This window comes from Narcine bancroftii, chromosome 13 (genome assembly GCF_036971445.1).
Source record: "Narcine bancroftii isolate sNarBan1 chromosome 13, sNarBan1.hap1, whole genome shotgun sequence".
In the NCBI taxonomy this organism is placed as follows: domain Eukaryota; kingdom Metazoa; phylum Chordata; class Chondrichthyes; order Torpediniformes; family Narcinidae; genus Narcine; species Narcine bancroftii.
Window position 1 is genome coordinate 13,181,050 of NC_091481.1, and position 26,901 is coordinate 13,207,950.

At 39.4% G+C, this 26,901-nt stretch overlaps 1 protein-coding gene across 35 annotated transcripts in view; it reads right to left on the reverse strand.

The window, feature by feature from the left end:
• Positions 1 to 26,901, reverse strand: part of shank3a (SH3 and multiple ankyrin repeat domains 3a) — a 651,448-nt gene that overhangs the window by 265,122 nt on the left and 359,425 nt on the right. For all 35 annotated transcript variants that reach the window (XR_011348059.1, XR_011348061.1, XR_011348060.1 and 32 more), the window contains one exon: positions 11,893 to 12,214. Coding sequence is in view for 32 of the 35 variants with exons in the window: in XM_069908797.1 (XP_069764898.1) it covers positions 11,893 to 12,214 (322 nt within the window). In the remaining 3 variants the exon portion in view is untranslated. The remainder of the gene's footprint in view (positions 1 to 11,892; positions 12,215 to 26,901) is intronic.

The following is a 26,901-nucleotide window of genomic DNA, read 5'->3' on the forward strand; positions in this document are numbered from 1 at the left end:
CCAGCTGCCTGGGGGATTATGGGTAGGGAAGACGGCCATTACTCTGCCGCATTTTTAAGATGGGCGACTACGGCACCAGTCACCCCACATCCGTTGGATCCGGAGGACGCTGAGGCGCCTCTGGATAGGAATGGGACGCTAGAGCAGCCTTTTAGTGCTGCTGTTTGAAAGGTAAGTTCTTAGTTTTTCATCCACTCCTGTAGCCGGCCTCAAGGCGGAGGCCTTTCATGAAATGGCCGAAAGACAACTCATTACAGTTGGAGCATCAGTGGAGGGATATGATTCACACCAGTTTCCTAGCACAATAGAAATGCTGGAGGAACTCAGTAGGTCTCGCAGCATCCATAGGAAGTAAAAATTACTTTTGAGCCTGAGCCCTTCATCAAGATACGAATTTAAAAAGTCAGCTGTCTGCATTAAAAGGCTGGGGAAAAGGGAAGAATGAGAGGGAGAGGAGTACAGACAAACAGATAAAAGGTATTATTTTGATAGGATAAGAGGTTAGAAGAGAAGAGAGTTGAGAATTGATTGGGGAGGGGGTTGTCTGTGAAAGGAGACAGAAGCAAAAGGGGAGAGAGAGAGAGAGAGAGAGAGAGAGAGAGAGAGAGAGAAAGGTATTTAGACTCAAGAAAAGGAGATATGGGTCGGAAATAGGGGTACCACAAACCAGAGAAATTGATGTTAATGCCATCAGGTTGGAGAGTGCCAGACAGAATACGAGGCATTACTCTCCAATTTGCAAGTGGTATCTCTCTGGCAGTGCATGAAACCATGGATAGTCATTCAGCAAGGGATTTGGGTGGAGAATTGAAATGAGTGGCTCACAGGGCAGCAATCTGTATCAATTTCTAAGCTGCAAAGTTGTGAACACAGCAACATGCTGTAATGGGAATGGCAGCAGTTAGTACTTAGCTCCAAGCACCCAGGTTACCACCAAAGTACAAAAGCAGAGGGAATTAACACGAGGTTCGCTGTATACAAGTTTCTATTACAACGATGCAGGGAGGTAAGAATTCACACCAGCATCCCAGCATGCAGTAGCAAGGAAAGAATAGGTTTGCACTAGCATCCCAACATCCAAATTCCTGACACAGCAATACACAACAGCAGATTTATTCCCACCTAAACATTAAGCAAAGTACAATTTAAATTGAAAAATTTATTGTATTACATGAAACCCTCATGCATGAATCAGTGTACTTCAGAAATGTGTAATTGGGAATCCAAATGAATGCAGCAAGCCTTTCCATTATAAACCCTATTCATAGAGACAGCCTCACCACCAACAAATATCTTGGCATAGAAACACAATTACACATAGAAACACACACTAAAATGTCAGTGCAAGGGGAATAAGAGCAAATTTGCCCTAGTTCCATGAATGCATAATTTGTGAGTATTTTTCAAGCACAAAGGTGATGCCAATTACAATAATTATTCTTATTAGCTTAAGTATTTTTAGAAATTTTATGCATTAATTCACTAATTGGTGTCTTAAAGAGGTGACCCAAAAGCCAACACTGCTGGAAATCATTGCATATTTTGGTGTGGAGCATTGACAACATTAATGGGAGTGCAGACTTAAGCAAGGTCTCACTTTTATTGACGTTGACTGCACATTTCTGGTGAAAGAGATAAACACCCAGTAAGAGATCCTTAAACCCACCCCCTACCATATATGGTGGTTAAGGAAATGACATATGGATTAAATTAATTGGCAAAAAAAAAGGAATTTGCATGCTCACAGAGATATCCCAATGATCTGGCTGAAAATTATGAAGAAGCTATGAAATAGAAGTTGAAGTGGGTTCCATTGCCTTTTGAGCTTACTTTGCCCTTCAACAGGATCATGAATTGAGTATGGTCTCAACTTCACTTTCTTTTCTATCCCCATATCTTTGACTCCTCTTCTGGACAAATGATCTATCTGTTGTGTTCTGAGTACATTCTTTGATTCACTCCCCTGCAACTCTTTGGGGTACAGAATTCCAAAGACTGATTATGTCCTTTGAGAGAAGAAATTCCTCCTTACTTCCATCTTAAGCCCCTCAATCTAAACCACGCCTCTCGTTCAAGATTCTGTTATGAGTGGAAACATCCACTCACAAGGAACTGCTCACACTAACCATTCGAGCCTCTCATATTGATGAAACAATATTTATTTATATATTTGTATAGATAAAATGCTTGTCCTGAATATGTATTATTTGTCTGTATGTGAGTTATGCCTTTTTGTATGTCTGTGTGTTTTATACTGAGGACCAGAAAATGTTGTTTTGTCAGGTTGTACTTGTACAATCAGATGACAATAAACTTGACTTGACACTCAGCAACTAGTACCTGGTGTCCTTTGAAGTTTAAATGTTCCAGCAGGTATAATTTTTCCACACTCCTGTATATATGACTCAGCCTCTTCTCAATCCCTCCATCCTGGGAATCAATTGAACTGCATCAAGTAGAGGTATATTCTTTGGTAACTAAGAAGATCATGTAGCAATTTAAATATGGTTTTACCAATGCCCTGTATAGATATACCAAAACTTTGTATTCTCCCTGTATTGCAATAACGGCCAACATTCTTTTTATGACTTCCTAATTATTCACCTGAGATGCACGCTAACTTTCTGTGTTTTTTTCTGGTCAAGTTTACAGTTTACAGCAATAAATCCTATCTGCCTAAAACCACACTCTTACAAATATTCCAACAACCACTGAGGTGAGAGATGCAAATATGAACTATTCAACTATGGCTGAAATATTGTAAAATATTTGCAAACACTTTCCTCTTTCTTGCAGGAGAAAATTCATAAAATCTACAGATTGCAGAAAAATCACTGATGGGGTAATCTTCTACTCAAACAGGATCTTGTCTAGAGAAGAGGAAACTGGAAATCATATGCTTGTCTACCACACAGCTAATAGCCAGGGAGGTTTGATTACTATTGAAGATGTCATTATGTTCAGATTTAATTCTTCCTTCTTGTATCCTACTTTCATCTCTTTCTGCCATATGTCTTTTTAGAATCAAAGAGTAAAAGATACAGCAAAGAAACAAGTTCTTTGGCCCACAAAGTTTGCACTATCAAGCACCAATTTTATATTAATCCTACCTGAATCCATTTTATTCTCCTCATATTCCTATTAAAATTGATCAAACTAAGGGATGCGGGACTCTGTTCATCCCTCTACAGCCATATCCTCAACTTCCTCATAGGCAGACCCTAATCAGTGCAAATTGGTAAGTTCATCTCTTCCTCACTGGCCATTAACACAGGAACATCTCAAGGCTATGTGCTTGGTCCCATTCTTTAATCCATCTAGACTCATGATTCTGTAGCCAAGTTTGGCTATAATGCAATTTGTTGTTGGGTAAATGACTGGAAATGAAGCCAGCATACAAGATGAAGACTGAGAATCTGATTGGATTGTCGCAGTCACATTCTTACCTACTTCAGGAGTGGTACCAGTCACCATTGATGATGTATTCGAGGAGACGTGCAGGAGTAATAGCACGCAATTGCAGGTTAGATCAGACCTGCTTATGTGGTGATGGATCTCAGAAAAAGGAGGAGGAAAGTAAGAGCATCAAGATCACCTGTGAGGTGGAGAGCCAATGAAAAGGTCAAAGAGGTTTGGCAGGGTGATGTTTATGGGATGAAGAATTCAGTGTTGTGTCTGAGTGGAATAAAGAAAGTCAACTCCATTTTTGTGCAGAAAAAAACAAGTGAGTGTATTCTTTAAATTGTGTGTATACTGGGTAAATTACTGCAGCTACAAGTAGTGACCCTGAGGCTTCACAGCACTTTATTAATAATGCATCAGCATGGTTCCTGATCCTCGAGGCATGTTTCTCCGCCTTCAGCGTGACAAGTTCATTTCCCAAAGACCACTGAGTTTGGGAGATGATGCTGCTCATGCTTTCAACTATGTGAAGACTGTTCTTGTGAATGTCACAATGCTTGTGCACCAAAAGCCCAATGCTTTACTGTTTCTTACCGGAAGGTCACCCTTTCACCATTTATATAAACCACCAGCCTCTTATGCATGCTGCAAGTACAAGTGCCATCTTAAGCCTGTTCCAAAGGCTTGTTGAATTTGGCATTGGGATCAACTCAAGTAAATGTATTTATGGTGCTGCTGATCTTACATTTTTGGGACATAGAGTTACACAGAATGGTATCTTGTCCAGTGAAACTAAAGTTCAAGAAATTTGAGATTTTCCTACATAACGTTTGGCCAGTTACATCGTTTTTTAGGGATGATGAATTTCTTCCATGAGGTCGGGTTGGATTGTCTGCCTTCCAGACCATTACATCGCGGGACAGATCTGATCAGTCACCTCCTTGCAATGCTTGGAGGCCGAGGGGGAGAGGGTTGTTGCTGTCACGTTCTTGCCTGTGCCAGGAGTAGTGCTGGTCGCCACTAATGACGTTTTAGAGGTGACACGCGGGTTAGTTCAGAAGGTTGCTTACATGCTGATGGATTTCAGATGCAGGAAGAGGAGAGTGAGAGTGTCATGATCACCTGTATGGCAGAGAACCAATCATAGCCTCATCTAGGCCATGGCAGCCAGGACACATGTCCTGCACGCCACTTGAAGTGGGGTGCCACTGTCCTCATCCACCAATCCTTGTAAGAATTTAAAAACAAGCTCATATGTACAATTTAGGAGCAGGAGTACGTGTTAAGTGTAGGCATTGTTGACACTCTCTGCTGCTCAATGTCAGTTCCCTTGACCCGTCTGTGCCTTGGAGGCACCAGTTCAGCATGTCCTTGCTCACTAACTGAAACCCGCACACATTCTTCTGTGGGCTTCCTATTAAACCCAACACTGAGCATTCTCCGAGGACGAGGGCTCCAGCACTAATCCTCCTTTAATGATGATGTAAAACAATAAATTCTATGCTGTGTGCATGTTGAGCTCGGCAAGCAAGCACATGTACCAACAGAGCCTGGAAATTATTCACTCCCCCCCAACCTCGCCCGACTCCCCCAACACCCCTTGTCTGATTTATTTCAAACAGAATATTTTTCAGACCAGCAAGAGATTAATTGGAATTACTACTTTTACTATAACCAGCCATGGGAAGGATGCCAAGTCGGGTGTTGGGAGCTCTGTTCACTGGAACTCCAGATGCCCAAGTCAGAACCCTCCCCTCAGCCTACATGGGGCTCCCGATGTCCAACTCCGAACCCTCTCCTTGGCCTACACCAGAGCTCCCAATGCCCAACTCCAAACCATCCCATCAGCCTACACCAGAACTCGCGACATCTGACTCTGAACCATTCCGTAAGAGCCAGGGCTGAGGAGGGTGTGCGCTGAAGGATGCGTTAGAGAATGGGTTTCACATCTTCCTGCTTCTCTCCCACCGGGTGTTCAGTGCTGAGCGTCACCTTTCCACCAAAGGTAAGAGAGGGCACCCATGTGGACAGTGACAGCCATTCAACACCTTTAATTTTGGCTGCTCTGCTCTGGCTCAAGGAATGCTGCTCGCTGCTTTCATTCAGTGAATGCTGGCCTTTGAAGTAGGCAGAGGGTTTTTTTTTAACTGAAACGACTGTAGTGTTTTTTAAGTTGTAGAGTATTTTTCAATATCTCAATATATCCAACACAACTTTGGACATGACTATTTTAGGGTTCTACAGAGGTGAGGACAGGTAGGGAAGGCAAAGTCGATGGAGTGGCCATGGCAAAGGACAGTTGCAGGGTGAAGGATTGAAGTAAGTACATTTTAATGGGGCGGGGACGCAATTTCAGTGCTTGCCATAGGTGCTATTTTCCTTAGATATGCCACTGGAATCATTGAAAAGGTCAGCGGGGTTTTACTTGGTAATTTTGGGTGGGTTAAAAAGTTCAGTGTTGTGTCTGAGTGAAACAGAGTCGACTCCATTTTTGTGCTGGAAAAAACAAGTAAGTGTATTCTTTAAATTGTGTGTAATCTGGGTAAATTACTGCAGCTACAGGGTGTTGCAAGAGAAACAATCTTGCTCTCAAGAAGACAAAGGAGCTTATTGTGAATTTTAGGAAGGAGAGAATGAAGCATTGATGGGATGGTGGTGGGGAAGAGTAGAACTTTCAAGTTTCTGAGAATTAACACCTCAGAGGACCTGTCTGGAGCCATCATGTTATGGCATATGTGAAGAAGGCACATTAAGATTTGGCAATATCATCGAATACTCTATCAAACTTCTACAGGTGCACCATGCAAAGTATACTGAATAGTTGCCATAAATGCAGAAGGTGACAGAAAGCAGCAAACCTTGCCAAGTCCAACACAGAATAAAATGTGAAATTCTGCAGACACAGTGACTGAAGTAAAGACACTTTGCTGGAGAAAATCAGGAGGTCAAAATATGAACAAGTTTCATATCTTAATGAAGGGCTCATGCCAAAAATGTTGGTTATGTATCTTTAACTTGGCAATATAAAGTGCACTGTGTTTTAACAAGCATATCACAGGCTCTGATCTCCCATCCATTGAAGACATCTACATGAGGTGCTGCCTCAAGAAGGCAGCCGACATCATAAAGGATCCTGATGACACTGGTCATAAACTCTTCTCGAAGCTGTCTTAGGGAAGAATGTACCGAAGCCTGAAGTCAGGCATTTCCAGATTCAAGATTCTTTTTCCCCAGTGGTTTTCACTCTCTTGAACCTCTCCTTACTACACTAACCATAAACTTATCCGGGACTACAAAAAGATCTATCTGCATGATTGCACTATTTCATTTACTTTTTTTGGGAAAATTTTATTTAATAATCATGCAATAAAAATATAATATTTTAACCCTTTATGACCCCACCCCCCCTAAGCTAACCCACCCACCCTCCCAACCCCCTTCCAACTACCCCAAAGAAAGAAAAGAAAGCAAAAGGAGGAGATCAATTATCACAACTCCCATCAATTATTTGCCATAGTTTGGGTAAAAAAATTAATGATTCAGCTGCATATATTCCATATACAGGCTCCAGGTTTTACAAAAAAAAATTATTACATAAATTATATGTTATCTTTTCCAACTGAATACAAGATCTCATTTCCAAATGCCATCATTGAATACTCAAATTAGTCTCATTTTTCCAAGTAATTGCCAAACATCCGTAAATGTTAGCCACAGCTAAAGCTAATATCAAAAACACAATTTGAAATTTATTCAATTTTAACTCCAAGCTCAATTTATTAATACAGCCCAATAAAAATACCAAAGGATAAAGTAGAATTTTAAATTTGAAAATAGCTTCTAAAAGTTCCTTAATTCTATATCAAAAAGTTCTCACTGTCTCGCATAACCAAGTAGAATGTGAAAAAGAACCAACTTCATTATGTCAGAAGAAATAAACTTATATTTCCTCAATTTCTCTGAAGTTAAGTATAACTGATGAAGAAAATTATAATCAACCAATCTGTACCTGACATTTACAATTTTAGTCATATTATCCTCACATAAAGTCATCCAATCTTCTTGAGAAATAGATATGGACTAATTTTTTTTCACATTTTAATTTAGATTTCTAAACATCTGGCTTGAGCATTTTATTCTGCAATAAAGCATACATCTCAGATATAAATCCTTTCTTCCCACCATTAGTAAATAGAATTTTAAAGTTTGACTGCTGTAACGTACACCTAAAATTATCCAACAATAATGCTTTAACGATAGTATGAAAAAGAGTATTCAAAGATATTTCATATTTTCTTTCATTCTTTGAAACAAAATAAAATATTCTGCTTCATAACAATCTTCTACCAATTTAATTCCTTTCTGTTCCCACAACTTCAAAAGTTGATTATGAAGTGTAAAAGGAAAAAGCTTATTTTGAAACAAAGGAGTTTTAGCTGAAATTTTACCTTGAGTACCTATAATTTCATTCTTCTTAGTCCATAATTTTATTAAATGTTCCAACACTGGCAAATTTACAATTATATAATAACTGAGAATTCCAGCTATAAATAAACTGATCCATCCTCTTCTCATCAATCTGAAATAATTCAATATTAGCCCCATATCAAAGGTTTATCCATATCAAACCTTCTATTAATAAATTTCAACTGTGGTAATTCATAATAATTGTGAAAATTAGGAAGTTGCAACCCTTCTAATGGATACTTCCAAGTTAATTTCTGCAATGACACCGTTGCCATTTTACCTTTCCATAAAAACTTCCTCACCAAAGCATTCAGATCTTTGAAAATTTTTTGAGAAATCTTGCAAGGAATAGACTGAAAAAGATATTGAATATGGGGAAAGATATTCATTTTAACCTAATTAACATATCCTATTAATGTTATAGGTAAATCTTTTCACAGATTTAAATCATATTTGATTTTAAGACAGTAAAGGTAAATAATTCAGTTCATATAAGTGATTATAATTACTATCTATTATAATACCTAAATATTTAATCCAGTCAGACCACTTAAATTTCACAATATGCCTGCAAAGTGAATAATCCACATCAGCCATAGGCATAATTTCACTCTTTTCCCAATTAATTTTATATTCAGACACTTCACCGTTCTGCTCCAACCTGTCATGCAGACTCCCCAAAAACAACAAAGGTTATGTTCAATATATAACCTTTGCAGATGCAAACTAATTTATTTTATAGTCATCTGCTTTCACCTTAATACCCTCGTCTAATCACCTGAGCCAAAGGTTCAATCACCAATGAAAATAGAGCTGGCGACAAAGGACAGCCTTGTCTCGTCAATCTAGATAATACAAAAGGTGAAGATACCTGTCCATTTGTCACAACTCTAGCAGTATGATTTTTATACAAAGCCTTAATCCAACCAATAAAAAGAGGCCCAAAATTAAATTTCTCCAAAACTTTAAACAAAAAACTCCACTCCACTCCATCAAAGGCCTTTGTGGTTGGTTGGATCACTCCTGTGAAGTATTAAAGAAATCATCTTTACAATATTATCTGCTGAATACAGATTTTTAATAAAGCCCGCCTGACCTTCATGAATCAAATCTGTTAAGTATTTAGCGAATCTATTAGTCAAAACCTTGGCAGCAATTTTATAATCTAAATTCAGTAAAAAAAATAGGTCTATAAGATCCTGCTTTTAGTGGGTCTCTATTCTTCTTAAGAATAACTATAATTGCTTTAGAAAAGGAATCCGGAAAAGAACCAGACTCCATCACCTATTTCAATACATCCATCAATAAAGGAATTAATAAATCCTGAAATTCTTTATAAAATTCAGAAGTAAAACCATCATCTCCTGGAGACTTCCCACCAGGCACAGATCAAAGTGCTTCCCTCACTTCTTTAACAGTAAAAAAAAAGCATTTAGATCTTTAATATCCATATCCTTCAAAGAAGGTAAAACTAAGCAAACAAGAAATTGTTAATTTTAACTTCATCTTCTAATACTTCAGAAGTATATAATTTCTCATAAAATGTACAAAACTCATCATTAAGTTCCCGAGGTTTATATGTAATCAATGAATCATGTATAATAGCATTTATTGTTCTAGAAGCTTACTCCATTTTGTAACTGCCACGCTAAAACTTTGAGCTCTCTCACCCAATTCATAATACCACTGTTTAGTTCTTTGTAATAATTTCTCAATCTTATAAGTTTGTAACGAGTTATACTGCAATTTCAAATTAACTAAACAAGCTTTCTTAACTTCCATAGAATCTTGTTGTAAATCCTTTTCCAAAATCTCTATCTCCTTTTCCAATTTACTAGTCTCAACCATATGTGTTTTTTTTTTAATTTTAGCAGTATAACTAATAATTTGTCCATGCAAATAAGCTTTCAAAGCATCCCATAAAACAAATTTACTATTAACTGAACCTACATTTATTTTTAAAAACAACTGTATTTGGTCCCTTATAAATTTAGTGAATTCAGGATTTCTCAACAATATAGAATTGAATCTCCAATGATGAACATTCTCCATTCTCTCTGAACCGGCACAGGTAATTAACAACAAAGAAGGATCAGACAAAATCCTAGTCTTATATTCAGCTTTAAAAACTCATCCTTGTAATTGTGCTTATACTAAAAATACATCTATTCTAGAATATCATGCTGAGTTGAATAAAATGAAAAATTTTTCTTTGGATTTAATTTCCTCCATATATCTACCAAATTCATATCTTTCATTAATACCATTAACTGTTTAGCCAATTTTAGTTCTAACTATCAATTTTGGAGATTTATCTAATAATGGATCTAAACAACAATTAAAATCATCCCCACCATAATTTTTATCATACGCCTGACTTTAAGTAAGAAAGGAATCCACCATAAATTATTATTTCATTCACTGAATTTTTTTCTTGCACTAAATGTAACTGTGAATAATAATTTCTATCTTATTTTTTTATTTTTATTATCTCTTTCTGTACAGGACACTTTAATGCAGCCATTCTCAACTTTTGTTTTGGCTATGGTCCCGTTAGGAAACTGCTCCAAGTTTATGGGCCCCCTTCCCTGTGAAGCAGTCAATTTAGTTGGTTTCTTCCGTACTGCTCTCCTACTGACTACATAAAAAAACATTTATGATTTCAGTTTTTCCCCCCTCCAAATGGGCTGTATGGCCCCAGTTGTGAATGGTTGCTTTAATGTATACTATCATACTGATTTTTTTTAAACAACATCAGCTGTTTGGCTGCAGCAAGCAAGAATTTCTGTGCATATGCACATTGTACTTTTATGTATGACAATAAACTCATTATCATCAACTTGACCACAGATCTACTACTCATCTACACACCAGGGGCAAATCAGAGTGGCCAATTTACATACCATCCTGTACATTTTTGGGAGATGGAAGCAGACCACCCAGAGGAAACATATATATGTTCACAGAAACTGCAATCTTCACTCGGAGAACACTGGAAGACCTAACTCTCTAAATTCTCTTAGCAGGACTTAATATCTCTCTTCCTGCCAATGCCACGTTTTGTTAGCAAGTTAACTTTTTCTTTAGGATGCATTTGTTAAACATTAGTATGTCTATTAAATTAGTATGAGTTCTGGCATTTCTTGGCAGTCAGGAAAGAAATAAGCCTTGCCTTCTGCTGTTGTTTGTGCCCATTTATGTCATTTATATGATGGGAATTCACAATAGGATTAAGATCACATGTGAGTCTATTCATTGTGGAATATCCTGCTGGAATTTGCACTGACTGAAATAACAAATGTTTTTATTGCACTGAGTACTCCAGCAAGATGCATGGATTCCAAAAGGACTGGCATTGCAGGAGATGATGGCCTGCCATCTATGCACCTCCCTTTATTTGCTCCTTGGGACATCAACCAGATAAAAATCTCATGCGACTGCAAACATAAATAGAGAAGGCCTCAAGCAGTTAATCTGGCTAAACAATGTACCTCAAACTTTCCTCTGACAGGAGAAATACCCTGCAGATACAAGCTGCTACCACAATAATGCCAAGTTACCTTGCTCCCTGTGTTGTATACCATTCCAAGGCTGTCATAAAATTAGTCAGACAGCTGGTCACATCTTGGACAATCAGCTTGAGCCTTGGCCTAGTGAAAAGACTGGGAAGAAAATTCTGTGGCACACAATCTACATGGGGAGAAAACTGTTGAAGAAATTAGACTAACACATGCTCTATTTGGACGAATAACTGCGCTGATATTTAGTCATGAACAGCAATGATCTGTTGGAGAAATGAGCTAATAGTTAATGGCTCTTTTCTAAATATCCATTTCAGAGGAAGTGAAACCTCAATGTGTAGTTATTGATTTTAAATTTACCTGTAAATTATTCCACCAAGCATGGGTGTTATCAGAGAACTTCATGGGAATTTTGATCAGATTAGTAACTTAACAGAAAAAGGCAATACAGTATTTAATAGTGTATTTTCCCTTGGTGACAGAAACAATGAAACCATCTTACCTGAGTCTGGCTTTAGTTTGCCTCCTGAGAATGGGGGTGTTAGCCTCACTTTCCTCCTGAACACACTGCAGTGAGGGTGATCGGCTATGTGAACTCCGTGAGCTAGCTGTGCTTTGCTGCCCTCCCTCAGCGCCCTCCTGCATCTGTGCCAGCAACTGAGGTGGCAAGCTTCTGACAGATGGCACAGGCGAATGGGTGGTACGGCCTGCAAGGTTGTTGATGTTGTTGTCGCTGGTGGATCGTAACAGTGTCCGTGGGGATGAGAGAGCACTTCCTGCACCTCGCCGCCTATTGGTGTAGCTTGGGGTTTCTCTGAAAGGCACTGAAATTTTCAGAACATGTTAGAGCTTTGCTGAACAGATCATCTTGACTCATATTTTTTGCACCCATCATGATGTCGACCAGCTCATTCTCACCTACCTTGTTGACAAGCAGTTCACCTGGTGGTGTTCAGGGACTATTTCACAACTTCCTAGACCAAATGAATATTTTTTGTACACATGGAGTGGCTCAAATCATGTGAGGCAAAAAAAGAGATTATTCCAGCCTGAATATATTTTCACCAACACACACTTTGCAAAGTTTGCAGCATGGTCATATCCAATATAGAAAACTCTTTGAAAATCAAGCAGCTCAGTGTCAATCAGCCAGTGTATCCAAGGAAACTATTCATCATCCCTAATCCCAGGTATTCAACTGTGCATTGTTTTCATTCCATTCACGTAGGTTTCTTTTCTAATTTATAATTTTGATTACGCTCAAGATAAGATTAATTGCTGCAGCTAACTATGTCATTGTTGTTAAATTGTTGGCATATTTAATACTGTGAAAATCAGAATGCACAAAATAAAGAAAAGTTCTTCAGACCATTGCTCTATAGTAACCACATTGAACGTACTTTATCCTATACCATGCATTTAATTTTTTTATCAAGGCCCATGCATGTTCTAACTGAGCCATTCTCAACAGGAACATGACAGCCTCCCAGGAAAGGGGTTGGGGGTGGGGTTGGCACATTTAGGCCTTGTTTTCTTTTCACGTCACATAACATAAATATTTCTTGATTTTTTTTATGTAGTCGGAAGGAGAGAAGTATGGAAGAAGCCAAAACCTGACTGCTTCACAAGGAAGAGGGCCCATAAACTTTGAGTAGAGTCCTAGGGGCCATTGCCAAATAAAGGTTTAGAATAGGTGTTCTAACCCATAAGGAGTACAATTTCAGTCACAGAACTACTTAGTTTAACACTGCATGATTAAACTGGATTTATCATGAGATTATTGTCATCTGATTGTATAAGAACAACCTAACGAGACAGCATTCTCTGGTCCTCGGTGCAAAAACATGCAGACACACAACTAGATGTAATATACATGTAAACAATATATAGGCAGGACAAGTATTCATATATTCAAATAAATAAATATTGTTTTGTACATATGAGAGTCTCAGATGGTTAATGTGAGCAGTTCCTTTGGTCATTCAGCATTCTCACTGCTCGTGGGAACAAGCTGTTCCTCAGCCTGGTGGTGCTGGCTCTGATACTCCTGTATCTCTTTTCAGATGGGAGCAGCTGAAAGATGCTGTATGCAGTGTAGAAGGGCTCCTCAATGATTTTATGAATCTGCTTCAGACAACAATTCCCGTTGCTCACGTTGATGGAGGAAAGGGAGTCTCCGGTAATCCTCTCTGCGACTCTTATGGTCTTGTGGATTGAATGCCGATCCATTTCTTTGCCACAACCATAATCCACTGTGACGCAGCTGGCCAAGACACTCTTGATAGAGCTCCTGTAGAAGGTTAACAAAATGGTGACCGGTATCCTTGCCTGCTTCAGTCTTCTCAGGAAGTGCAGTCACTGATGCGCCTTCCTGACAAGTGAGGAGATGTTGACTGTTTACGATAGGTCACGATAACTCCAAATACTAGAAGTTACCTGACTGATAGGCTTCTATTAGCATAAACTGACATCACATCTCATGTTGCTGACCTGAGACCCAAGCTTGTTCTGGGGTTATGGCATTGCCACCTTTATTAGGGGAATCAAGGGGAAGGAGCCACAGGTATAATCAGCAAGGGATGAGCCAGCCATAGATGTACAAACAGTAATACATTGGTTCCACCACATTCACCCCCTCTTTTAAAAAAGAAGTCCAGCAGGGTGAAATGGGTTCCACGTCCATCACAGATTCAGTTTGTCCAGTGGTCTTGTTTGCCGTTGTGACCATCGTAGCGCCAGCAGCGGCTCAGCTGTTGACTCCTGGATAGTCAGGTCATTGTCAGTGGATGGGGTGTTTGGTGACTGAACTGAGACAGTTGGGTTGGCGGCTGGAGTAGGGTGACATGGTATATGATGGGTGATTGTAGGAGATTGGATGTATTGATTGGATGGCCAGAGTCCCAAGGACCCCCACGCATGCCAGGTCCTGGGTGGATACAGTGTCCTCACACCCATCCGGGTACACCACATAGGCATATTGGGGGTTGGCGCAGAGGAGGTGGACCCTCTTCACCAGTGGGTTGGACTTATGGTTTGACACATCCTTCCAGAGCAGGACCAGCCCTTGGGATGTCAACCAGGATGGCAGCATAGTCCCCGACGTGGACTTTCCAAGGAAGGGAAACAACCTTTTGTGAAGGATAGCATTGGTGGCAGTGCACATAAGGAATCTGATTTCATGGAGCGCTTTGGGGAGGACCTCTTACCAATGCGAGACAGGCAGGTCTTTCGACCTTGGGGCGAGGAGGACGGCTTTCCAGACAGTGGCTTTCTCCCTTTCCATCTGGCCATTGCTTCGGGGCTTGTAGCTGGTAGTACTGCTTGTGGCAATACCTCTGGCCAGCAGATATTGGCTCATCTCATTGCTCATGAAGGAGGATCCCCAGTCGCTATGCCTATAGCAGGGGTATCTGAACAGGGTGAAGTGGTTACACAAGGCTTTAATGACGGTGGCAGTGGTCATGTCCGGGCAGTGAATGGAAAATGGGAAACATGAGTACTTATCAAAGATGTTAAGCAAGTACACGTTGTGGTTCAAAGAGGGCAGAGGCCTCTTGAAATCCATGCTCAGGCGCTCAAAGGGGTCAGGTGGAATCTGGTGCAATCTGTCTGGCTGGTAGAAGTGTGGTTTGCACTCCGCACAGATCTGGCAGTTTCTGGTCATCATCCTGATGTCTTCAACCGAATAGGGGAGGTTGCAGGCTTTGATGAAATGTTAAAACTTGGTGACTCTGGGGTGGCAGAGGTCAATGTGGAGGGCTTGTAAATGGTCTATCTGCGCACTGGTGCAAGCTCCTCAGGTCAGGACATCCAAAGGCTCACTGAGCTTTCCGGGCTGGTACGAGATATCATATTTGAAGGTGGAGGGTTAGATTCTCTACCTCAGAATCTTGTCATTCTTGATTTTATCCTGTTGCTTGTTACTGAACATGAAAGAGACTGCACGTTGATCAGTCATCAGGATAAATCATTGACCGGCAAGATAGTGCTTTTTACATACAGAGAGAAGTGACTTATACAGATTACTGAGAAAGCCAGGAGATGACTAAAAGTTAAAATTATTTTTGGTTCATTATTTCGGACAAGAGTAGTCAGCCAACCCATTTCACAGGACATTTTTTCCACAGTCAGAGCCCTACAGCACAGAACAGGTCCTTTGGTCCAACATGCCTATACTGACTAAGTTGCCATTCTGGGTGAGTCCAATTTGCCTCTATTTAATCCATATCTCTCTTTTTCAATATTTTTATTAATATTGAAATTTCACATCCAAAAATACAGAGTACATATGGATATATGTTAAAAGTCAAAAAGATACATTACACTTAAATCATATAACTTCATCCAAGGTATCCCACATTTTAATCAAACATATTATATTGCATTGATATTTTATTATTTTATTATAAAAAAGGAAAATCTAAACCCACAACCAAGAAAGAAGCTCTTTGGCCAAAAAAATTCTTATCAGAGCGATAAATTACCTCATTAATTAACAGTTCTAGCTTCATAACAAATCAAAGATTATAAAAGTAACTTAGAAATAATTCCCACGGTGTTTGAAAATTTGAATTGAAATCAAAAATTGAGCAACTAATCTTCTCTAAATTTAAACATGACATAACATCGTGTAGCCATTGAGCGTGATTAGGCGGGGTAACATCCCTCCATCTGAGCAATACTGCCTGCCTAGCCATAAGCATAAGAGAAATAAAAGGTAATACATGCAGATCAGATGTCATCAACGTTATGTCACTGTCTCCAACCATACCAAATAAAACAGTTAAGGGTTTTAAAATTAACTTTAAAAAGTACAGAGAAAGTTTGAAATACTTTGTTCCAATATTTCTGACATATCCAGAACATATGAATTAATAAAACATCTCCATTGTTGCAATTATCACATTGAAGAGATACATCCGCATAAAAACGAGATAGTTTGACTGTGGATATGAGAGAGTGGCAGGCACATAAAGAAGAGGTATTAATCAATTTGAAAAATTATATTCCAAGTTTCTTCAGAAATTAAAAGCTGTAGGTCCTGTTCTCAGGCTTTTTAAATTTTATCTGAGGGAGCCTCTCTTATTCCCAACAACATACCATAAATGTTAGATATTGAACCATTTGGTTTAATGCTATTTGGTTGGATTATAATTTCTCTTTCTAGTACTACTATTTGTTCTAATTATTTCTTTAAACCTATGATTGATGTATCTTTAAAAGAATGGTATAGATTGGGAATTAAATGTTTTAAAGATTTATTTGTTAAGGAAAGTCTCACTTCCTTTGAACAACTTTCAGTTAAATATGGTCTACCAAATACAGAGTACTCACTTTTTTCATTATCTGCTAGATTAGAGATTTTTTACGATCTCTAAGAGGACTGATAAGAATTTAATCAATGTAATTTTTTAATTTACAACCTTTCTATAATCTTTCTAAACTCTTCCATCCCTCAAACTTATTTAGCTCTTTGTTTGAAGGAAAATGTTCTGATATTATTCCCCAAAAGCAGTAAGTTTTGACAGTTTAACCAACCCTTTAACCAACCCGAGCAAAAGTCAGGATATCTGTTTATTTCAACTCTGAGATTATTGCCTTCAGAATAGTTGTTGTGTTCACCTATAAAATGCCAATCAATGTTGTTTGAATAAAATATTCTGATAAGGATTAGAAAAGTATATGAAACTAAACATGTATTTGTATCTTTACTGAAACATGCAATTGAATGTTTCCATCTGCTTCAACTATTTTCAAAACCTAATTTCAATACGATCTAAGTGTAGTAAATCAAACAAGTGTTAAAATATTGGGGAATTTATACAAAACTCCATCTCACATGGAGTAAATCTCTAGTTTTGTGAGTTAACTCATCCAATTAAACCCAGTGCACAAAATTGGACATGACTAGCATGGATTAAAGATTGGCTGACTGTCAGATCTCAAAGGGTGGGAATAAAGAGGGCCTTTCTGATTGGCTGCCATTAAATAGTGGTGTTCTGCAGAGGACACTGTTGGATCGGCTGCTTTTCATTATTATATGTTAATAATTTGGATAATGGAATTAATAATTTTGTGGCGAAGTTTGCAGATGACACACATTCAGATGGAGGGGCAAGTAGTTTTCAGGAAGAAGGGAGACTGCAGAGGCACTTGGACAGGTTGGGAGAATAAGCAAAGAAGTGGCAGATGGAACACACCACAGGGAATTCATTTTGCTAGAAGGAATAAAGAAGTAGACTATTTCCTAAATGGAGAGAAAATTCAGAAAGTGGAGGACCAAAGGGATGAGATTCCTAGTGGAGGATTCCCTAAGGATTAACTTGCAAGTTGAGTTGGTATTAAGGAAGGCAAATGCAAGCATTTTGAGAGAACTAGAATATAAAAACAAGAAGGTAATGCTGAGGCTTTCTAGGGTGTTGGCCAGATTGTATTTGGAGTATTGTGAGCAGTTGGCTCTCATGTTCAAGGAAGGATGCACTGGCATTGGAGATACTTCAGGGGAAATTTACATGAATCAACTTGAGGATGATAGGATTAGCATATGAGGAGCATTTGAGGATTCTGGGTTATACACACTGGAGTTGAGAAGGATGAGGGGGAAATCTCATTGAAGCCGTCAAAATATTGAATGTCCTAGATAGAATGGATGTGGTGAAGATGTTTCCAGTGGTGCGCGAATCTAGGACTAGGGGCACAGCCTCCAAATAAAAGGTTATTCGTTTAGAACAGAGATGAGAAATATCTTCAGCCAGAGGCTGGTGAATGTGTGGAATTCATTGCCAGAGATTGCTGTGAAGCCATTGGGTAGACTTTAAACTGAGGTTGATAGGTTTGAGATCAGTAAGAATGGCAAAGGTTACAAGGAAAATGTGGGAGATTGAGAGAAAATACAACAGCCATGATTCAAATGGCGGAGCAGATTCAATGGGCTGAACAGCCTTATTCTCCTCCTATGTGTTAGGGACTCCACCAATCCCCAAGTATAGACTGCAATAAGTTAAAGGTTGCAGTGGTTATAAAGCTTCTTCAAATTCTTCAGATACTAGTCAGCATGCTTTGAGACACTTTTCACCCTGAAAATATCTAATTTATTGAGAAATTGACTATACTTCAATTGAACTATTAATTGGTTCAATATTCCTTTATTCTTGTGTAATAGTACATAAAATTGTCTTTTCCCAACTGTAAGGTAGACAAAGAATCGCCATTAGTGTTGCCCAGCACCCTTACAGTAAGAAAGAGAAGCAAAAGAGAGTCCCTTTAGAGTCACTGAGTGTTCACAGATTCATCTCCAGTGTTCCTTCAGCCAGACATACTCCTGTTCGATCCATCAGCAACCTGAGCCTCAGATCCAATCCTACGATATGATCAGGAAGCCTTCAGCGCCCGAGGTGCTTTCAAGCTCTTCTTGCCCTCAGAACCCTCTCGAATCCCGCCTCCAATACATGAGCCCACAGCTAGTGCAGGTCCCCCGACTGCAAGTCACCTGCAGCTTGTGTGGGTTCTTTCCCCGTTACTGGAGCCTTACACTAGCCTGCTGCTTCCCAGAGTCTGTCACCCCTTGTGGCCACTTTTGAGCACATCTTGATTAAAGACCCGTGATTGTAGGATTTTAGTTTAAAAACACCGTTTCTTCCTCCAACAGACGTTTAACATTTGTACAAAGCATTAGGAGCAGGTGGATGGATCCTTCAGAGCAGCACTGTTTCTCTGCTTTCTGGGGTCCATACCAGTGGTAGTGCTGCCACTTTTTTTGGTAGGCAAACAATTGAACCCCAAAATAACATTTTAAGCTGGATAGTTAGAATGGCACTAAGCTACTACTCTTAAGTTAATTAATGAATGCTGATTAATAGAACAGAATTCATATGTAATTATTTTAGTTTTTAATTGGACTCAGTTTTGATAGATTTGTCTTTTATGATTGTGCAACTTAATTATAGAAATATGAAGTGTAATTCCATGCAATTTTATTTACCTTTTCGGTAGAATTTCCTGACCTTATCTAAAGCCAAAACACTATCCTCCTATCAATTAACAATGTGAGCGAACAACTATCTTTGCCACTAGAGGGCAGGTGAGGACACAAAAAAGGGTGTGTTTGTGGCTGAGATATTCACTGAGGACCTCTAATGGAACCATTGGCAACAGCAGGGCAGTCTTCAACTGCAACAGGATAACAGGCAGAATACTAATTATCTTGGAATAGTTGAGAAAGCACGACCAGAAAATGTGTTGCTAGCACAGAACCACTTTAGTGCATTTATCTCACGATCTCAGATTACAGTTGTTTATGTTAATTGTCAGGCTGCTGGTATAATTGAGAATCAAACAGAATGCAAAAAAAGGAAAAGGAGAGCTGTAAAATTGAAGTACTTAGAGAATGAACAGAAACAAAAGGAAAATGGCAGAGTTGACAATTCATGATTGGCAATATTCACCTCACCTACACAATGGGGATTATTTGCAGTGGGCAATTAATTTACCAGCCCTCATGTGTGAGGAAATTTGACCACCTGGAAATTGAATGGATGCCATCAGATTTAAAAAGCCTGTTAAAGGAGCTGACGGTGGTTTATTTTAAAATCCTTTGGCTGCGGGGTCTGGGCAGAAGACAGTGCCTATGATCAGCAGCAATACAAGGGGTTGCAGACTTTGGGGAAGCAGTGGAGACATCCCATGGGATGGTGAACACAGCGGTGTACCAGCAAAGGGCTCTGATGCTGAAGAATACACTGGCAGCGGGCTGTTTGTAATCCATGGCCACAGGCTGGTGACAACTGCAGTCAAAGGTTTCACATCATGCTGTGGACTGCTGGAGACAACTAGCTGAAGGGGTATCACATAATGGAACTGATATGCGAGAGGGTGCTGGAAGCTTCCTGATTGTGCCAGAGGCGTGTATCTTAAGCTCAGGGTGCTCATGATTTCGCCTGAAGGTTGAGTGGCTGTAGAGGCTGTGGGAGTGTTGGAGGTGAAGCCATGGATAGTCAATGACTCTAGGGGGACTCTCTTTGCTTCTCTTTCTCTGGCTGTAAGAGGTGCTGGGCAATTTCTACTGATAGTAAATCTTTGCCTTACGGTAGACTAAAGGAAATTTGCATAATATCACAGTTTTTGTTTATTATATGACAATAAAATAAACAAAAATCATTCTCTACTTTCTCTTTTGTCTCCCCTCTCTGTTTATTCTGTTTATTTTTCCCCATTAGACCCAGTGCTTGCTCTCCACAATGTTCCATCAAAGGGCTACACACACACACACACACACACACACACACACACACACACACACACACACAAATTTTTTATACACTCACACATGCATGATGGTGGGTAAAGGAGAGTTTTCTTGGAGATAGTATATACAATTATTTGGAATGACAGGGATTGATTAGGACTATTCATCATGGTTGTGTATATGGTAGATCATGTTTAACAAATCTTATAGAGTTTTTCAAGGACATTACAGAGAAGGTGACAAGTGGAAGGTTGTGGATGTTGTCTATATGGACAAGGCCTTTGACAAGGTTCCGTATAAGTGGTTAGTTAAGGAAGGGTCAAGCATTAGGTATCAATGTTAAGGTAGGGAAATAGATTCAACAATGGTTGGATGGGAGATGCCAAAGAGTAGTGGAAGAAAATTGTTTGTCAAATTGAGGCTGGTGACTACTGGAGTGCCTCAGGGTACTGGGTCCTTTGTTGTTTGTCAAATATATTAATGATCTAGATCAGTGGTTCTCAACCATTTTTTTTCCATTCACATACCTCTTTAAGTAATCCCTATGCCATCAGTGCTCTGTGATTAGTAAGGGATTGCTTAAGGTGGAATGTGAGTGGGAAGGGAAGGTTGAGAATCACTGCTCTAGACCCAATTATTACTGAAATATTTTGCTTGAGAAAAATTGTCATTGGCCTATTTCCTTTGGAGTTATAAAACTGTGCACATAATGAGACAATTAAGTACGATTAAAATGGTGGTTTTCAAACTTTTCTTTGCACCCACATACCACCTTAAGCATTCCCTTACTAATAACAGAGTACTGATGGAATAGGGAATACAAAGTGCTATGTGATTAGAAAGAAAAAGGTTGATAGATTTGTCTTTTATGATCATGCAACTTAATTACAGAAATATGAAGTGTAATTCCATGCAATTGCTCGTGTTCATGCATTGCCTTGATTTTTAAATTCACATCCTCAATTCAGGTCTTCACCCATCACCTTTGTAATGGCACTGATTTACCCAGTTTACACACAATTAAAGAATACACTCAATTCTTTCTTTCAGCACAAAATGGAGTTGACTTTCTTTATTCTCCTCAGACACAACACAACACATTCCACAACTCCCCAACTACCACCCAGCAAACCCCTCTGACCTTCTCATTGGCTCACCGCTACACATGTGATCCTGACGCACTCACTCTTCTCCTCCTGCGTTCAATATCCATCACCCATATGCTGACTGCTTAACTAACCTGCATAAGTGAGCTATTATTCTCATGCATCACTTTGGTTATGTCATCAACAGCCACCGGCACCGCTCCCGATGCAGGTAACTACATGATGACAACAGGCCCCCCTCAGCTTCTGTGCTATACAAGGAGGTGACTGAATGGAACTATCCTGCTATATAACAGTCTGGAGGGCTGACAGATCAGCCTGACCTCATACGATACAGCAAGACAGGCAATGTATGGTCCGATTGGCAGAGTTGCGACAGGTCCTCTGACTCTGGTCCAAATGCAGAACATGGACCATCGATACATGCCAACTTCAACCTGTCGATAGAAACTGTATCAGCTTTTCCATTCCTGCCAATCACAAAAGTCTTAGAGTGGCATCTAAGACCTGAAAAAGGATCGTTGTAAATGGACTGATGTGGTTTGCGAACAGCATCATGCCGAAGGAACACATGAGTACAGCGTTCTAAATCATTTGGCATATACACTGCAGGTAATGCATGTCATGTAAGAGTAGGTTGGAGTAATCTCATGTTTTCCCGAAGATGATCAACATAACTCGCTGGATCATAAAAGCATTTTCCCTGGACTCGGATTCACAAATTCGCTGGGCAAGGTTAGCGCACTGCCACATGCTTGCTCTGCCGCTGAACATCCAAGGTCTGTCTTTACAGAATCACGAGCAAACGTTGGCTCCACGTAGATGCATCGCCACCTAATGTCAATGTGCTTTCAATTGTCGATGAAAATGCTCAACAAGGCCGTTGGCCTGAAGGTAGTAAGGAATAGTGCGAATATGGGCAGTGCCCAAAAACTCAGTGAGACTCAGAATAATGCTGACTCAAACTGAGACCCTCCGTCTGTCATAATAGTGCCCAGAACACTGAAAGATGGAATCCAACAATCCACAAAAGTCCAAGCGATTATCTTTGCAGAGATGTCAGTGACAGGAATGGCCTCTTGTCACTTGGTATCTGGTGCTCACACATGAACAAATAAGTATACCCTGGGGATTGTTGGCCTAGTGGTGATTATCGTGCCCTGAACAATTCCACCATTCCTGATCCATACAACATTCCCAATTTACAAGACTTCTCAGAAAACATCCATGGCAAACATGTATTTGCAAAAATAGATCCAGAACATGCATATTAGATTCCAGTTGAGTTTTCCGATGAAACCAAAGTGATGTGCAAAACCCTCAATAGCTACAATTCTCAGTCCTTTGACTTTTCTGCTCTGAGGCTCGCTTCACACATTCTCCTGATTTTAGCATCAATAACCTAGCTTTACACTGGGTTTTGGAATTCTCTCTCTAAAACTTTACTCCACATTCCCTCTCTTCCGTTAGGATCCTACTTAAAATCTATGCCTAACAAAACCATTGATTATATGTCTATATTTATATTTATCTTTTTCAGGCTCGTCATTTAACGTTCAAAAATGTCCTATTGGCATTGACCATCTCTAATTGCCAAAAGGGGGATGGAACCATTTCTGGAATACGCAATCTTTTTTTTAGCGAATATACTCTTCGAACCACAGAACATTACAGCACAGAAACAGGCCCTTTCAACCTTCTAAATGCTGTATTACATGTCAATAATGGAACCTTTACTTTACCTTTAATATACCCATAGAAATGCTTAGGATTTTCCTTCACTGTCTGCCAAAGTAATCTCATGTCTTCTTTTAGCCTTCCTGATTTATTTCTTGAGGTTTATCTTGCATTTTTTATACTCCTCAAGTACCTCATTTGTTCCATGTTGCCTATACCTGCTATATACCTTCAGAATCAGATCCGCAATATTCCTCAAAAACCAAAGTTCCCTATGCCTGCCAACCCTGCCGCCCAATTACATCCAATTAACATACACCCCTGGTATGTTTTGAACAGTGGGAAGAAACTGGAGCCCCTGGGGAAAACCAACGCAGACACAGAGAGAAACTACAAACTCCTTGCAGACAGTGCGGGATTCAAACTTTGTCCCGATCACTGGCACTGTAAAGGCATTGAGCAAACTGCTATGCCAACCATATTGCCCTAGATCCATTCTAGATCCTTTCTCATTTCCTTAAAATTGGCCTTTTTCCAAATTATAATCTCAATCCAAGGCCCAGACCTATCCTTCTCCATAATTAATGCAACTAATGATGTTATGATCACTGGACCCAAAATGTTCCCGTACACATACTTCTGTCACCTGTCCTGTCTTATTCCCTAAAAGGAGATCCAGTATTGCACTCTCTCTAGTTGGCATGCCTATATATTGATTTAGAAAACTTTGCTGAACATATTTGGCACACTCCAAGCCATCTATCCCTTTTACAATATGTGAGTTCCAGTCAATATATGGAAAATTAAAATCTCCCACTATGACAACCTTATGTTTCCTGCAGCTGTCTGCTATCTCTTTACAGATTTGCTCTTCCAATTCTCCTTGACTACTGGGCAGTCTAATAATACAACCCCATGCATGTGGTCATATCTTTTCCATTCCTCTCTCCACCCATGTAGCCTCAGTAGACAAGCCCTCTGGTCTGTCCTTCCTGAGCACAGCTATGATATTTTCCCTGACAAGCAATGCCACTCCTTCCCCTTTCATCCTCCCATTCTACTGCGTCTAAAGCAACAGAACCCATTGACTTCTAACATTGCATGCAATTTTCACATCATCTTTTCCGCCCTCCATTCCTCTATCTGCTCTGGAACTCTCATTCCCACCCCCCTGAAAATCTAGTTTAAACCCACCAGAGCATCACTAGCAAACCTTTCTGCAAGGATATTAATCCCCCTTCAGTTCACATGTGAACTGTCCCATCAGAACACATCCAACCTTCCCTGGAAGAGATCCCGATGATACAGAAACTTGAAGCCATCCTTCCTGCATCATGTCTTTAGCCACCTGTATTATCCTCCTATTTCTTACCTCACTAGAACATGACACAGATAGCAATCCTGAGATCACAACCTTGGAGATCCTATCCTTCAACCTAGCACCCAACTCTCTGAATTCTCTTTGCAGAACCTGCTCACCCTTCCTACCCATGACATCTGGCTGCTCATCCTCCCTGCTGAGAATGCCATGAACTTGATCAGAGATATCTCAGACCATGGCTACAGGGAGGCAACATACTATCCAAGACTGAACCAGGATTGCTGGAGCTGTGAGGCAGCAGGCTGTTATTTACATCTCAATAATGCCGCCCTTTATTTGATGATAATCCTATTAAAATGTGGAAATGTTTGAGCATCTTAAAAATGCAAGTTTCTGTTATTCCACATTGGAGATTAATATAATGTTTCAATTAAGTCTTGACAGATAACAAAAACTGATCAACTACTGCCCCCTGAAGAGAGATAATGAAACAGGACTTATATCTCAAGGTTTGATTCATGCTCTTGCATTAATGTTGGAGGAACAGTAATAGGGAGAGGTGAACCCAATGTGTCAAAAGCAATGTTCCTCAGAGAAATTTGAAGTTTCAGAAAAGGAAGTTTTAAAAAAAAAATCCTGGTTAATTTTAAGCATTGTTAATCTAATTTAAAAAATCAACAGATTATCATGTCTGGAAAGACCACTTAAATAATTATCCTTTCACATCCAATGCTGATTGCTGATTACAACAATTTAGGATATTCTGGGGCTGTGAAAACTGAACTGGAAATGTGAGTTCTTTCTTTCTTACCCCAATGTACTTGTGTTGTAATGTGCCAAAACAATAAAGATGTAAATTTATTCTGCATCAAATTCAATTTGACTTGACCTTTTGAAGAAAGCTCAAACTCATCTGATTTATACCTTAAGTAATCTAGGCATGTTTGACAGAAGAATGCTGAGCATGCTATAATCTGTGTTGAGCATGTACATTATCTGGGAATACATGACTCTGAAATAAAAATTTCTTAGTACTAATCTCACTTGTCTTGTTCACAATTAATTTGTCTCATTTGAAATGAGGCTAAATGTGTTATTCAATGATTGCACAAAATGAAAGCAAAGCAAAATTAAAAGCAACCTGCTTTGGTTTCAAGCAATCATAGCTTGGTTAAAAGTGGGATCAGCCTGAAGAACATGCGAACAGCAGGAGAACCCTGGAACTATCTTCAATTTTGAGGAAAGCTGCCATTACATTGACAATTTACATTCATAGACTTCCCTCTATCCGACAGTGTTGCCACTTCTGCTAGCAATTGTGCCACGATTTTATTTCCGTGATTTCCAAAGATTCAAAATGATTACTGAGTGTGGTTGTATCACTGGCGTGCCTCACTGAGAATGAGGCCATTTTCTAATTCAAACAGATTGATGAAAAGTAAAAGGATCATGAAAAAGTGAGGAAAAGAGAAGAAAAATTAGAAAATTTTCTATTCAGTGTTCATAATTTAATGACCAAGTTAAATAACTGATTCAATCAAAATAAACATCACTCTACTTGATACTAATTGTTTGGAAGCCCTGCAACCAATGGTGGACAGTTGAATATACCTGGAACTACAGGTAAAATAGCAGGTATATTTGAAACTATAGAAACCTCAAAATAAGAATAGGAGCAGGCCACTAAGATTTTTAAAGGTGCTGCACCATACAACATGATCATGGCTGATTTGCACCAGGTCTTATCTCTTCTCTGACAGTTCCCCATGAACTTGTTCTTTCAAAGATGCTCTTCTAGAGCTACCTGATAATCTCTTCCAATATGAGCACCAGAATATCTAGATCCTTCTGTACTTTGCTTATTTGTAATCTTTCTTTGTCAGATAATAGTCTGTGTTTGGATTACTCTAGAAAAATGCGTAACCTCATACTTCCCCACATTAAATGCAATTTGCCTAGTTTTTGCTCGGACACTCTTCATTTCTATATCCTAATATTCTTACCACTAAACATGGCCCCAGATATTTACTTGTCATCAGCAAGTTTGGACACCTTCCACTCTGTGCCTTCTATCAGGTCATGAGCATAAATTGTGAATAATTGAGGCTCTTGACCCAATTCTTAGGAGACCTCACCAGTAACATCTTACTAATAGGAAAACAA